At 47.6% G+C, this 13,446-nt stretch overlaps 1 protein-coding gene across 1 annotated transcript in view; it reads left to right on the forward strand.

Moving 5' to 3' along the window:
• The first annotated feature begins 9,696 nt into the window (after nt 1-9,696).
• ELAC2 (elaC ribonuclease Z 2) overlaps nt 9,697-13,446 on the forward strand; it is a 37,997-nt gene continuing 34,247 nt past the window's right edge. Inside the window, 1 exon segment of the mRNA XM_077746714.1 lies at nt 9,697-9,711. Within this exon segment, the coding sequence (XP_077602840.1) occupies nt 9,697-9,711 (15 nt within the window).

The following is a 13,446-nucleotide window of genomic DNA, read 5'->3' on the forward strand; positions in this document are numbered from 1 at the left end:
AAAAAAAAAAAAAAAAAAAAAAAAGGAAAAGAAAAGATGCAAAACGGGAAGAACTGGGTGGAAGAGGAACGGGGGTTCAGAGACAGAAGAGAAAGAACTGAGGGAGTTGGCTGCATACATTCTTAGCTTCCTGAGAGGGCCAGGTTAGCGCACAGCCTGGGAGGGGGGTGGGTCCTGACCCTGGGCCGAGAGAGCCATCAGTCTCACCCCTGGAAGGAGCCCAGACATGAAGGGAAGAAATACACAGCCCCCGTTTTCCGCCAGACCCCCACCCCGGCCACCGGGAAGGTCATTGCTTATCGGCACGGCCAGTTTCCCCAACGATAACGTCCCCATGTGCGGCTGAGCAAGGGGCCCTTGGGATGGCTGTCATTGCAAAAGTCCTGGACCGATGTCTGTTTCCATCACAGCGACCGCAAACCAGATGTCTGCGGGTAGCTACTGGCAGGGCCCTCTGGGTTTCCAGACCCTTCCGGGGCCCTTCCTTCTGCCATCATGACCCCTCTCCAGGATAACTTCTTCAGTCCTTCGCAAAAGTGAGCACCTGGGCAGGAAGGTTCTGGTCTGCCTGGTCTGTCCTGGTCTCCTCTCCTTGCCTGTGAACCACACAACCCACCATGTAAAGTGGGCAGTCCCGAGCAAGAGCATGGGTGCGGTGTCTCCCAAACCCTGACGTGGGTGAGCATCACATGGGGCTGCTGTTAACACACGGATTCTGATTCGCTGCGTTTGGGGGGTGGGGTCTCAGCTCCTGCTTCTTGGACAAGCTCTCAGGTGATACTGATGCTGCTGGTCCCAAGATCATACTCCTAATAACACAGTTATGGAAGTTACAGAAGATGGGGGGGCGCCTGGGTGGCTTAGTCGGTTAAGCGTCCGACTTTCGCTTAGGTCATGATCTCGCGGTTCGTGGGTTCGAGCCCCGCGTCGGGCTCTGTGCTGACTGCCAGCTCAGAGCCTGGAGCCTGTTTCAGTCTGTGACTCCCCCTCTCTCTGACCCTCCCCTGCTCACGCTGTCTTTCTCTCTCTCTCCTAGAAATAAATTAAAATCTTTAAAAAAAAAAAAAAGTTACAGAAGATGGTAGGAAACGTTGAAAGCATAGCACGAGCGCCCCATTATTCTGAGCCTCTGGGACGTGGGGGGCGGGACGTGGTGGAGTTGAACTGGGTGCATCTCATCTTAGGGATGGATTAATGCAAATAGATTTTATTTGGGCACTGCCTGCCCGTTAAGTCACATTCAGCGTAGGAGTTCCGATGCCACTTTGTTGCATTTCTTGAGTAAATGGGCAGGAGAAAGGAATACAGGGAAATGACATCATCACCTGGTGGGGTGGGGTGGAAACCCCATCTGGTCTTGGAATCAATCAGAAGACTTGGTGTCAATGTCAACTTGGACCCGTCGCTAGGGGGCGCTCTATGTGCGCCTCAACCATTTGAAAAACCGGGAAGACATGAGAACTACCTACTTTTTTTTTCTTCTTTTAAGTTTTTAATGTTTATTCATTTTTGAGGAACAAAGTGTGAGCCGGGGAGGGACACACAGAGAGGGAGACACAGAATCCGAAGCAGGCTCCAGGCTCTGAGCTGTCAGCACAGANTTTGGTTTTATTTTATTTTTTTGGTATTTTATTATATTATTTTTAATATTATTTATAATAATATTTTAAAATATTATTATAGTTTTGGTATTTATTTTTACAAGTAGTTTATTGTCAAGTTGGTTTCCATATAACACCCAGTACTCATCCCCACAACTGCCCTTCTCCATGCCCATCTCCCTCCTCCCCCCGACACCCATCAGTCCTCAGTTTGTTCTCAGCATTCAAGAGTCTCTCATGGTTTGCCCATGAAAGAACTACCTACTCTTTACCTAACAGGGCAGCTTTGGACATTGAGCTAGATAAACCATGGGAAATCTCGATGCAGTTTCAAATGAGGAAGTATTGACAACCGCACAGCACTCAGTGAAAGAAATACGAGCAAATCTGGGACGCAAAGTAACCCTTTTCACAAAGAAGGGTGCAAACACTCTCACTGTCGCGCATAGCAATGTCTTGTCCTAAATTGCTTTTTAATTCACTACCCCGTTTTATTATCCTTCCTTTGGGCATAATAATGGTGCTTACAGCCAAAGAAGATGTTGTATTATCATTACAGTGTTCACATAAAACATAAAGTGATCAAACATCCCGACTCATTTTCTTAATATCGTACTAGTGAGATTTACACGAGTCCGCTTAATTCAAGGTTGGCCAAGCTGTCTCCAGAGAGTGGCCCTTCTGAAAAACAGCACTTTGGCCCCATGTGAATTCCTCTCTAATGTCAAGCCCTGGAGGGAATAATTACGGAAAGTGTCCCAGCCAACACATCCAAGTGTCCCCATTTGCTTGTGGGAGATGTCGCATTGTTGGAAACGTTTCAGGAGGGCACCACAAAGGAGAGTTTGAGGGGGTTGATGTTGCGGACTGACCGTCTGGAAGAGAAGCCCGTCTTCGTGAGGCCGAATTCTGCACCTAATTTGCATCCCTTTGGGAAGAGTGATGTTACAGTCCTGAGTCTGTATATTACACAATTACGGAAATGTGATTTTCATTAGGTTACTAAAGTGCTAGTTGTTACTACGTTGGCCACGGAGCCTTACTCCCCGCAGATGTTCCTCAAACAGCAATCTGCAGTGGCCATGGAGGTGACCCGAATTTCCAGATCTTGGTGCTACGTAGGTCCTGTGGTTATAGAATACTGCTGGGGCTAACCGGAAGTCCTCTTCAGCCCCCTGGATTGTTTCTGATTGGGCTCAACTTCCGGGAGAAACTGGACTCCTACAAAGCCTGGCCCAAGTAAACAGAATTCTCCCTCCCGGTCGTCATTAACCCTTTTCTCGGCAGGCAGCAATTCACACAAATTTAAACCAGATGGGTGAGGGCCTTTGCGAGAGGGGGGAAAATGCACTTTTATGGGCTCCACATGGAAAACGAATAAGGGTGTGTTTCCTGCATCAGTCGTACATTTCAGGAAATCCGTACTGAGTATTAGGTGAGGTTGGAATTGGCTAGAGGTTCAGACCTAGTGGGGACAGAGGTTTTCACCGATCTTGGGTAAAGATGACCCCACTAACCATCCTAACAGCCCTCGAGGCTGGGATATTGCTGGGTCAGACTGGGTCAGTCTCAAACCAAAACTTGACTCGATAATATCAGTTTAATCACTCAGCAACTATGTATTGTGTATATTCAGTGCGGAAGGGTCAACGCGCTCTGGACAGGGTTCAGCCCCAGAATTTTAGGATGAGGTCCGAGAACATCACATTCTCAAGCTGAAGGTCATGAGAAATAGCACAGATTTGGTGCAATTAGCCATCCGTAGGGGTAAGCTGCCCCTTGCAGATAGGATTGGGGTGTGTTCCCAAAATCTCCACGGAGAATGGAGACCTATGAGGTCTTCGTAGCTGTTTAAAGAGTAAACTTTAAGGAATATAAGGCGGCTCTTACTGTGAAGTGCTCAGAGCTCAGGGGAGGAGCCGCCCTGGCCATGCACCTGACAGATGAGCATCCCAAAATCAAAAAGGGCAGGATGTGGAGAAAGAAGAATTTTGCACTGCTGGTGAGAATGCAAACTGGGGCAGCCACTCTGGAAAAAAAGTGTGGAGTTTCCTCAAAAAACTAAAAATAGAATTACCCTACAACCCAGCAATTGCATTACTAGGTACTTATCAAAGGGATACAGGTGTGCTGCTTCCAAAGGGCACATGCCCCACAATGTTTACGGCAGCGTTATCGACAACGGCCAAAATGGAAAGAGCCCAAATGTCCATCGATGGATGAATGGATGACGAAGCTGTGGTTTGTATATACAATGGAGTATCACTCGGCAATCAAAAGGGATAAAATCTTGCCATTTGCAACTATGTGGTTGCAACTAGAGGGTATTATGCTGAGCAGAATTAGTCAAAGGAAGACAAATATCATATGACTTCACTCATATGAGGCCTTTAAGATACAAATCAGATGAACATAAGGGAAGGGAAGCAAAAAAAAAAAAATGGAGGGGGACAAAAACATAAGAGACTCTAAAATATGGAAAACAAACAGAGTTACTGGGGGGGGTTGAAGGAGTGGGGGTAAGGGGCATTAAGGGATCTACTCCTAAAATCACTGTTGTGCTATATGCTAACTAACCTGGATGTAAATTTTAAAATAAATAAAGTTTTTAAAAAACGGCAGTTCATCTAGTTACCCCACCTCGGAGGAAATAACGCCTAGAAATAACTAATGCCCTTTGATGAATTCTGTAAGTGACAAATCACCTCCCCTATGGACTGACAGCAGTCACGCCTGCTCAAAACGGTTCCCACAATAAACTAATAAATGAAAATCCCAGTGGGTGAAATTGGCCTGAATCTGAGGAACAAACTCACACTACTGAAGTCTGAATGTCCCTGGGTAGATATATAAAACTGAAACATGAACCAGTTAAGACCGTATTAAAAATCATTCATCCATTCATCCAGTGATGTATCCCACGAGCTTATAACAGTGGCATTTCTGTCTTCAATATTTTCTTAGGCATTGGAGATGTCAGGTAAATCTCAATGTCCCTACTTCTTTTTTTTCTTTTGAAGTTTTTGTTTATTTAAATAATCTCTACACCCAATACCAGGGCTCGAACCCACAACCCCGACAATAAGAGTCACATGCTCTTCCAACGGAGCCAGCCAGTCACCCCAGCAATGCTCCCGCTCTGAAGAAGTCACAAGTATATTGCTGAGTGTTTTAAAGCCATGGTGTGCGATCCAAGAGAGAGTTATGAAATCAGTTCAGCTGGTTACAAATAGCATTGAAAAAACAAATGAACTGAATAGGAAAAAACTGATAGAACAGACTAGAAACCGCTAGCGTATGGTGCTGTTCTTCATTTTCACAGCAGGAAAACCACCAATTCGCCAACTGTCACCAACTGGCGTCAACTCAATTCAATTCTGGTGCTACCTACAATTAGTGCAGACCCCACAGGTGAAGGGCTCAGTCCCACTTCAGATGCAGAGAGGGTTCCCAGGCACCCTGCCTAGCTGACTACAAAATCAAAGGTTCCCACAACACCCTGAGGCTTTGATAGTTTTCTAGAATGACTCACAGAACCAAGAACAGCTTTGAGAGAAGTTTATTATCAACAATGTGAATGAAGAGCCAGATGAAAGGTACCTATGGTGGGGTCGGCCCTCCCGTGACATTGATGAGTAGACCATTCTCCCCGGACCTGGGTGTGGTTGCCAACCTAGAAGCTCCCCAAACGTCATTATTCTGAGGTTTTGTTTTGTTTTTGTTTTGTTTTTACCAAGCATGAGTATTTAAATCATTTTCCATTGGTGGGGTGCTTGGGTGGCTCCTTCAGTTAAGCATCCGACTTTGATAAGTAGACCATTCTCCCAGGACCTGGGTGTGGTTGCCAACCTAGAAGCTCCCCAAACGTCATTATTCTGAGGTTTTGTTTTGTTTTTGTTTTGTTTTTACCAAGCATGAGTATTTAAATCATTTTCCATTGGTGGGGTGCTTGGGTGGCTCCTTCAGTTAAGCATCCGACTTTGATAAGTAGACCATTCTCCCAGGACCTGGGTGTGGTTGCCAACCTAGAAGCTCCCCAAACGTCATTATTCTGAGGTTTTGTTTTGTTTTTGTTTTGTTTTTACCAAGCATGAGTATTTAAATCATTTTCCATTGGTGGGGTGCTTGGGTGGCTCCTTCAGTTAAGCATCCGACTTTGATAAGTAGACCATTCTCCCAGGACCTGGGTGTGGTTGCCAACCTAGAAGCTCCCCAAACGTCATTATTCTGAGGTTTTGTTTTGTTTTTGTTTTGTTTTTACCAAGCATGAGTATTTAAATCATTTTCCATTGGTGGGGTGCTTGGGTGGCTCCTTCAGTTAAGCATCCGACTTTGATAAGTAGACCATTCTCCCAGGACCTGGGTGTGGTTGCCAACCTAGAAGCTCCCCAAACGTCATTATTCTGAGGTTTTGTTTTGTTTTTGTTTTGTTTTTACCAAGCATGAGTATTTAAATCATTTTCCATTGGTGGGGTGCTTGGGTGGCTCCTTCAGTTAAGCATCCGACTTTGATAAGTAGACCATTCTCCCAGGACCTGGGTGTGGTTGCCAACCTAGAAGCTCCCCAAACGTCATTATTCTGAGGTTTTGTTTTGTTTTTGTTTTGTTTTTACCAAGCATGAGTATTTAAATCATTTTCCATTGGTGGGGTGCTTGGGTGGCTCCTTCAGTTAAGCATCCGACTTCAGCTCAGGTAATGATCTCCAGGGTTGGTAAGTTCGAGCCCCGCATCGGGCTCTGTGCTGACAGCTCAGAGCCTGGAGCTGCTTCAGATTCTGTGTCTCCCTCTCTCTCTGCCCCTCCCCTGCTCTCAATCTCTATCAAAAATAAATAAATATTAAACAAAAAAATATTTAATCCTTTTCCATTGGCGATTAACTCAATCTCCAGCCCTTCTCCCCTCCGGGGAGGCCGGTGGGTGGTGTGACAAGTTGTAACCTTCCTCACTGGGATTGGTTCCTCTGGCGACCCGCCCCCTTCCTGAAGCTGTGGGGGGGGGGGGGGGGTTTCCTCTTGAGAGTCACCTCATCAGCATAAATTCAGGAAAAGTTGAATAACAAAAGACACTCGCTCAGGAAATTTCAAGGATTTTAGGAACCACTTGGCCAGGACCGGGGGAGGGGAAAGAGCAGACGTACTTTTCATTAGATCACAGTTGCACCTAGTAGGGATTCTCGGTTTTTTGATGGAAGTTTTGTTCTCGGTTGCACGTATGGGTGTTTGTATGTGTCCTGCTACTGGATCTCGATAGAAAAGGTATCACTTATCACAGATTGTTGTGAAAAGTTGGAAAGTTCCTCTGTGCTGGGGCCTCAGGGGACCTGATTGTGAATACTTCTCTGGTCCTTAATCTCCCCTTTCTGGACGCTCGGTTCCTCCCACAATGTGTAGGGTCTGGTTCCTATAATGAATCTGGCATTCTATAATGTGTTTAAAAATTGTTTTTAGATGGTCGTTTAAAAATACATTTTTGAGAGACAGAGAGAGAGTGGGGGAGGGGCAGAGAGAGAGGGAGACACAGAATCTGAAGCAGTTCCAGCCTCCGAGCTGTCAGCACAGAGCCCCATGAAGGGCTCAAACTCATGAACCACGAGATCATGACCTGAGCCGAAGTCAGATGCCTAACCGACAGAGCCACCCAGGTGCCCCCCCATAGCATGTTTTTAAAGTTTGAAAACACTTTACTAGAGGAATCATATTCCACAGTATTTATAATGATTTGTGGACATGTCTAGAAGTTCCACTAAAACTTGTAAAACAAAGAGGTTCGACGGGGAGTGATGTGAAGTCAGGAGAGACTCCTTAGAAGCAGTTAACAGTGACCATGGTCTTGAATGACGAGCAGGTCCCCGCCAGTGTTAATGAGAACGTCATTCATGACACTTGTTAAAAGTGATAAGGAAGACTTTATTTAAGGGGAACTATCTCGACAAATGTACGGACCACCACAGCGGGCGAGAGAGGCTGAGCTCGACTTGGAACACTAGGAAAAGTGGGAATTTATAGCCAAGGAGTGCGGCAGGGGTCAGGGGATGAAAAATTACTAGGAGGAAGCATCACTGTATTTGATATTAATATTTTTCGTGCACGCAGAGGCTTTCTTATATAAGAAATGGAGACCCAGGGCACCCACGTGGCTCAGTCAGTTAAGCGTCCAGCTTAAGGTCATGATCTTGCAGTTCATGAGTTCAAGCCCCACGTTGGGCTCTGTGCTGACAGCTCAGAGCCTGCTTCAGATTCTGTGTCTCCCTCTCTCTCTCTCTGCCCCTCCCCCACTTCAGCATGCTCACTCTCTCTCAAAAATAAACAAGGAAGGAAGGAAGGAAGGAAGGAAGGAAGGAAGGAAGGAATATTTGGAGAGCCAAATAAGTGGGTAGGCTTGAGAACTTCTATGCCATTTCAACCAAGACTAATAAATCATAGGGCTGCTCATTAGTTTCCTTGACTAGCCTTTGTAATAAACAGGTGACCTAGTAAGTACACTGTGACAAGACAAAGGAAAAGGAGCTGTAAATCGTGAGAAAATGACTAGGACAAATATGGGGGAATCAATGGATGATAGGGATGACTTTAGTATGTTTCTCCAGATGCTTCTCAGCGTCGACTCCCCGGCTCTGGGGATAGAGTCCTCCTCTTCCCAATGCAGGGCCCGGGAGGGTAGCCTTCTGTGATACGGTGATCTATAATGAATACATAGTTTGGTCTTTGTTCCTGCCCCTCAGCTCACAAAACCCTTTGGGTCTCCCAAGAGATAAGAAAAATTGGGGCTTCTTTTGCCATAATATTTGGTCTCTTGTTGTCAGTTCCTGAAATAAATCACTTCAGAGCCACGTAGGTGACATAGGTGTCTTGTTATTTATAACACGCCCCTTGCAACCACACCTGAGTCTATGACAATGAGGGGACTTCTGGAAATCCCCTAAAGTTGGGGGACATTTCGCCAAGGGAGCCAACCATGATGAGAGGGTTGGAATTTTCAGTCCTTTGACCTCCAGGGAGGGGAGAGGGCTACACGTTGAATTAATCACTAATGGTGGGTGATTTAATCCCTTGAGCCCATGTAACGGAGTCTGCATAGAAACCCAGATGGAGGGGGTTCAGAGAACCTTCCGCCTGGTAGACCAGAATGCGTCCATGTGCTGGACTTCAAACTCCACAGGGTTCTCTCACCTGTTCTGCTCACCCTACGTATCTCTTCATCTGGCTGTTAAGTCTTATCTTTTTTTAATTAATTAATTTTTTTAAATGTTTTATTTATTTCTAGGAGAGAGAGAGAGACAGCGTGAGCAGGGGAGGGTCAGAGAGAGAGGGAGTCACAGACTCTGAAACAGGCTCCAGGCTCTGAGCTGGCAGTCAGCACAGAGCCCGACGCGGGGCCCGAACCCACGAACCGCGAGATCATGACCTAAGCGAAAGTCGGACGCTTAACCGACTAAGCCACCCGGGCGCCCCTTATCTTTTTTTTAAACTTAGTATTTAATTAGAGAGAGAGAAAGAGAGAGAGAGAAATTGCATGTGCAGAAAGAGAGAGAGGGAGATAGAGAATCCCAAGCAGGCTCAGAGCGGAGGACTCGATCTCACGAACCATGAGATCACGACCTGAGCCGAAATCAAGAATTGGATGCTTAACCGACTGAACCGCCCAGGCACCTATCATTCATATCTTCTAACATCCTTTGTAATAACACAGTAATAACACAGAAGTAAAGTGGTTTCTTGAGTTCTGTGAGCCACTCTCACAAATTAATCAAGCCCAAGGAGAAGACTGTTGAAGACTCGGGTCTACGGCTGGTAGGTTAGAAACACAGGTGACCATTTAGACTTGCCTTTGGCATCTGAAGTGGGGGGAGAGGGCCGTCCCCTAAAACCGAGCAACCTCCGGGTAGATGGTGTCAGAATTGATGTGAATCGCAGGGCTCCCAGCTGGCGCCAGAGGATTGCCTGGAAAACCTACACGTCGGAATTGGTGTCAGAATCGTGCTTCCTCGTGGGAGATTTATGGTCTTCTTTAAGGCAGAAAGGGGTAGGTCAGTGAGCCCTTCTGGCGTCTGCTGATACTCAGTTCCCTTCTGCTCAGAATAATGGGCACGCCAACATGCCCATTATTGGCGTAAGTATTGGGGTGTCATGTTCTGGTCCCCTTCACAAGCCATGAGGAAACTGGTCCCGACACATGGAGGAATGTTCTGGAAAGGCAGTATGCATTTGTGCGGTGGTTGGCAGGAGGGATGCCATCTGTGTGACTGAGATCACTCCTTATACTTCTTGTGTCTCCATTTTCTTGGCTGTAAACCAGGAATAAAAATGACATTTCCCTCCCAAGGTTGCCATGAGGATTAAGGGATCTGAGGGTCTGTAAGTGCTCAGGAAAGTGCCTGCCATGCGCGAAATGGGAAATCATTATTAGCTGGTGTTGGTTGTATTTGAACAGGGAGAAAACCTTTTTGGTTTTCCAAGCAGGTGGACGTGGACCCCATGATGGAGGGTGAACCAAAGAGGCTCACCTACAGGCTACAGTTACTAAGGATGTGAGCTGAGGTGTGTGGAAGTCTCTAGAAGCTGGAAGAGATGAGGAAATGGATTCACCCACGAGAGCCTCTGGAGGAAACACAGCTCCGCTAACCTGTCGTAGACTTCTGAGCTCCAGAACTTCATGGGAACAAATCTGTGTTGTTTTAAGTCACTCAGTTGGTGGTCATTTGTCACAGCACCTTTGGGAAGCTGATACAGCGAGCAAACAGAGAAACGGGGCTTAGGACGCATGTGCCAGAAGTCGCCGGGAGCGGGGACAAGGAGATGTGCCCACGGAGGGGCATCGAGGACCATTGTGGGAGATGGAAATGTTCCGCCTCCTGATTGCAGAGCTCAGGGGTGTCGCTTTGCGGAAACTCATCAAACCCGTCACTCACACCAAGTGATAGAATGGGTCCATTTCTGTGTGAAAATTAGAGCTTAATAAACTCAAAAGCAAATGTTTTCCAAAAGAAAAGTTGCTTCCACTTAAGGGCGCCTGGGTGGCTGAGTGGGTTAAGCGTCCGACTTCGGCTCAGGTCATGATCTTGCAGTTCGTGGGTTTGAGCCCCGCGTCGGGCTCTGTGCTGACAGCTCAGAGCTTGGAGCCTGCTTCAGATTCTGTGTCTCCCTCTCTCTCTGTCCCTCCTCTGCTTGTGTTCTCTCTCTTTCTCTCTCTCAAAAACAAATAAACATTTTTTTTTATTTTTAAAAAAGTAAAGTTCCTTCAATTTCTCAGACTTCACACATTCTGCCTATTAAGCAGAAAGGCAGGGGTGCTGGATCCTGATCCTTTTAGGGAATCGGGTCCAATGTCTACACTCCACAGGTGTGGAAATGGAGGCCCAGAGAGATGAAGAGACATGCCTCGGCCACACCTCGTTCTGCTCAAGCAGGGGCAGGGGCAGAGGGGACATTTTGCTTCCCACCCAGGGCTCTTTCCCCCTTGTCTCTGCCTCCCCGTCTCAGGCTGGGACACCCAGGAAGGGCAGGGAGAGGAATCCGTGCGCTGCCTGCTTTTCTGCAAACCCAGGACCTCCCCGGAGCACGTGTTCTCTCCCAAAGTGCTCAGACATCCCACTCGCCTATTTCCAAGGGGAATGAGGATCAAACCAGCCTTTTCCTCCCCCCCACCAAGCACCTAGCTCAAGTTACAAAGATGAAACTGATTTCCTCTCCTGAAATTCCATTTTCTCAAATCATGGAGGCACCTGTCTGCTACCTTACCCTATCCAAGTGCCTGACCCTTTTACCCACTGACCCCATTCCTGGCTGCAAAGCAGTCCCACTGTTGTGCAAATCTGGTCACCACCCTAGCTGGAAAGTCCTAACCCGTTGAAGAGGAAAGCAGTGCCTGCCTCAAGGCTTGGGACAGTTTTCTGTTGTCTAGAAAATTCCACCCAACATCTGCTTTGCAGGACCTGCCTTGTTCAGAACTCAAAGCCCTTTCACGTTTATTTTCCCACTTTTTCCAATCATATCGTCAAAAGACAGAGAATGATGAAGATCGATGTTTTAATTTTGCAAGGTAAACAGAGAAGGGTCGGAACAGAAGATGGGGAAACGGGGAGTCAGAAGACGGAAGAAGGAAGAAGACCCGGGTCCAGTCTCTGAAAGCCAATCACTGCCCGAGTCAGGTTCACAGGAAGCCCTAGGCACCCAAGAATGCCGGAAGCTTCCATGAGAAGGAGGGATGGGTTGGGGGGCTGGATCCCCATCACCCCAGGAGACTTCACAGAGCACTCTGACCTCTGATGACACACGTAGTGCCCTCAACCAGACATCCAACTTTTCATCACTTTGCATGATGTTGCTTTGCTGCGTCCAACCGTTAAGTAGCACAAGGGAGGATGGAGAGAATGTCCCTCAGCACCAATGCACGTGGGTCTTCCGGGCATCCTGCCTGGGTGGCTCAGCCGGTTAAACATCTGGCTCTTGATTTTGGCTCAGTTCATGATCTCACGGTTCATGTGATCGAGCCCGGCATCGGGCTCTTTGCTGACATCATGGAGCCCACTTAGGATTCTCGCTCTCTCCCTCTCTCTCTGCTTCTCCCCTACTTGGGCTCCTTCTCTTGCTCAAAATAAAGAAACTTAACGGAAAAAAAAAGAATTGTGGCGGGAGGCAGGGACAAAGTCCACTTCGTTGCTCTTGATACCACCTGCCATTGTTACGATGCTATCAGACGCCCTCCTTCGAATTTTTTTTTTTAATGTTTTTTATTTATTTCTAGGAGAGAGAGAGGGAGAGAGAGACAGCGTGAGCAGGGGAGGGTCAGAGAGGGAGGGAGTCACAGACCGAAACAGGCTCCAGGATCTGAGCTGGCAGTCAGCACAGAGCCCGACGCGGGGCCCGAACCCACGAACCGTGAGATCATGACCCAAGTGAAAGTCGGACGCTTAACCGACTAAGCCACCCAGGCGCCCCCAGACGCCCTCCTTCAAAGACCGGCTCCTTGTCTTTTGGCTTCTAAGCAGAAAATCCTTTCACCAAGCGCCCAAAATGAAGAGTTGCTGCCCAGAATCTTTAAACTGTTTTCCACGTAGCAAAGGATGGAGTTAGGAAACATCGCGATCGTGGAACAGTGTTGTTTGTTTGGTTGTTTGCGTGGTCAGAGTTTTGTGCGTCAAAGCAAGACTCCAAGAGTTTCTAAGATAGACGGTCCAGGGAGGGGGCCTGGCTGAGTGAATTCCGTAGACGATTCAGAGCCACTGAGGTTTGAGGACCCCTGTGCCACAGACCTGTCTCCCCCCCTCCGCCTGAGCTGCGGGCTGAGAATCTGACTCAGGCCAGCAGCTCTCCCCAGGAAAAATATGCCTGCAAAGGTGTTTGCATATAATTTTGGGGAAGTGGGGAGGGAGGCTTAGGGACCTCCATGCAGTTCATTCAAGAAAAGCCTTAAGGGAGTGCCTGGGTGGCTCAGTCGGTGACTTCGGCTCAGGTCGTGATCTCACAGTCCGTGGGTTTGAGCCTGGCATTGGGCTCTGTGCTGACAGGTCGGAGCCTGGAGCCTGCTTTGGATTCTGTGTCTTCCTCTCTCTCTGCCCTTCCCCAGCTCACGCTGTCTCTCTCTCTCTCTCTCTCTCAGAAATTAAAAAATAAATAAATAATTAAAAAAAAAAAAGAAAGAAAAGCCTTAAGGATCCGGATACGCGGCCTGGAATGCCCGTTCTGCCTACAGAGCTGCAAATCCTTACCGTTCACGCCAGGACCCCAGACAGGTCACAGTGTCGACTGTATTTCACCGGGTCGTCTGGAACCGACAGTCGGTAGGTGCTCAAGCCTGACTGTCATCACAGACCCTGCCTTGGCCTCAAGGTCAGCACTACAAACC

The sequence above is a fragment of the Crocuta crocuta genome, unplaced genomic scaffold (genome assembly GCF_008692635.1).
Source record: "Crocuta crocuta isolate KB4526 unplaced genomic scaffold, BGI_CrCroc_1.0 scaffold139, whole genome shotgun sequence".
NCBI classification, from domain to species: domain Eukaryota; kingdom Metazoa; phylum Chordata; class Mammalia; order Carnivora; family Hyaenidae; genus Crocuta; species Crocuta crocuta.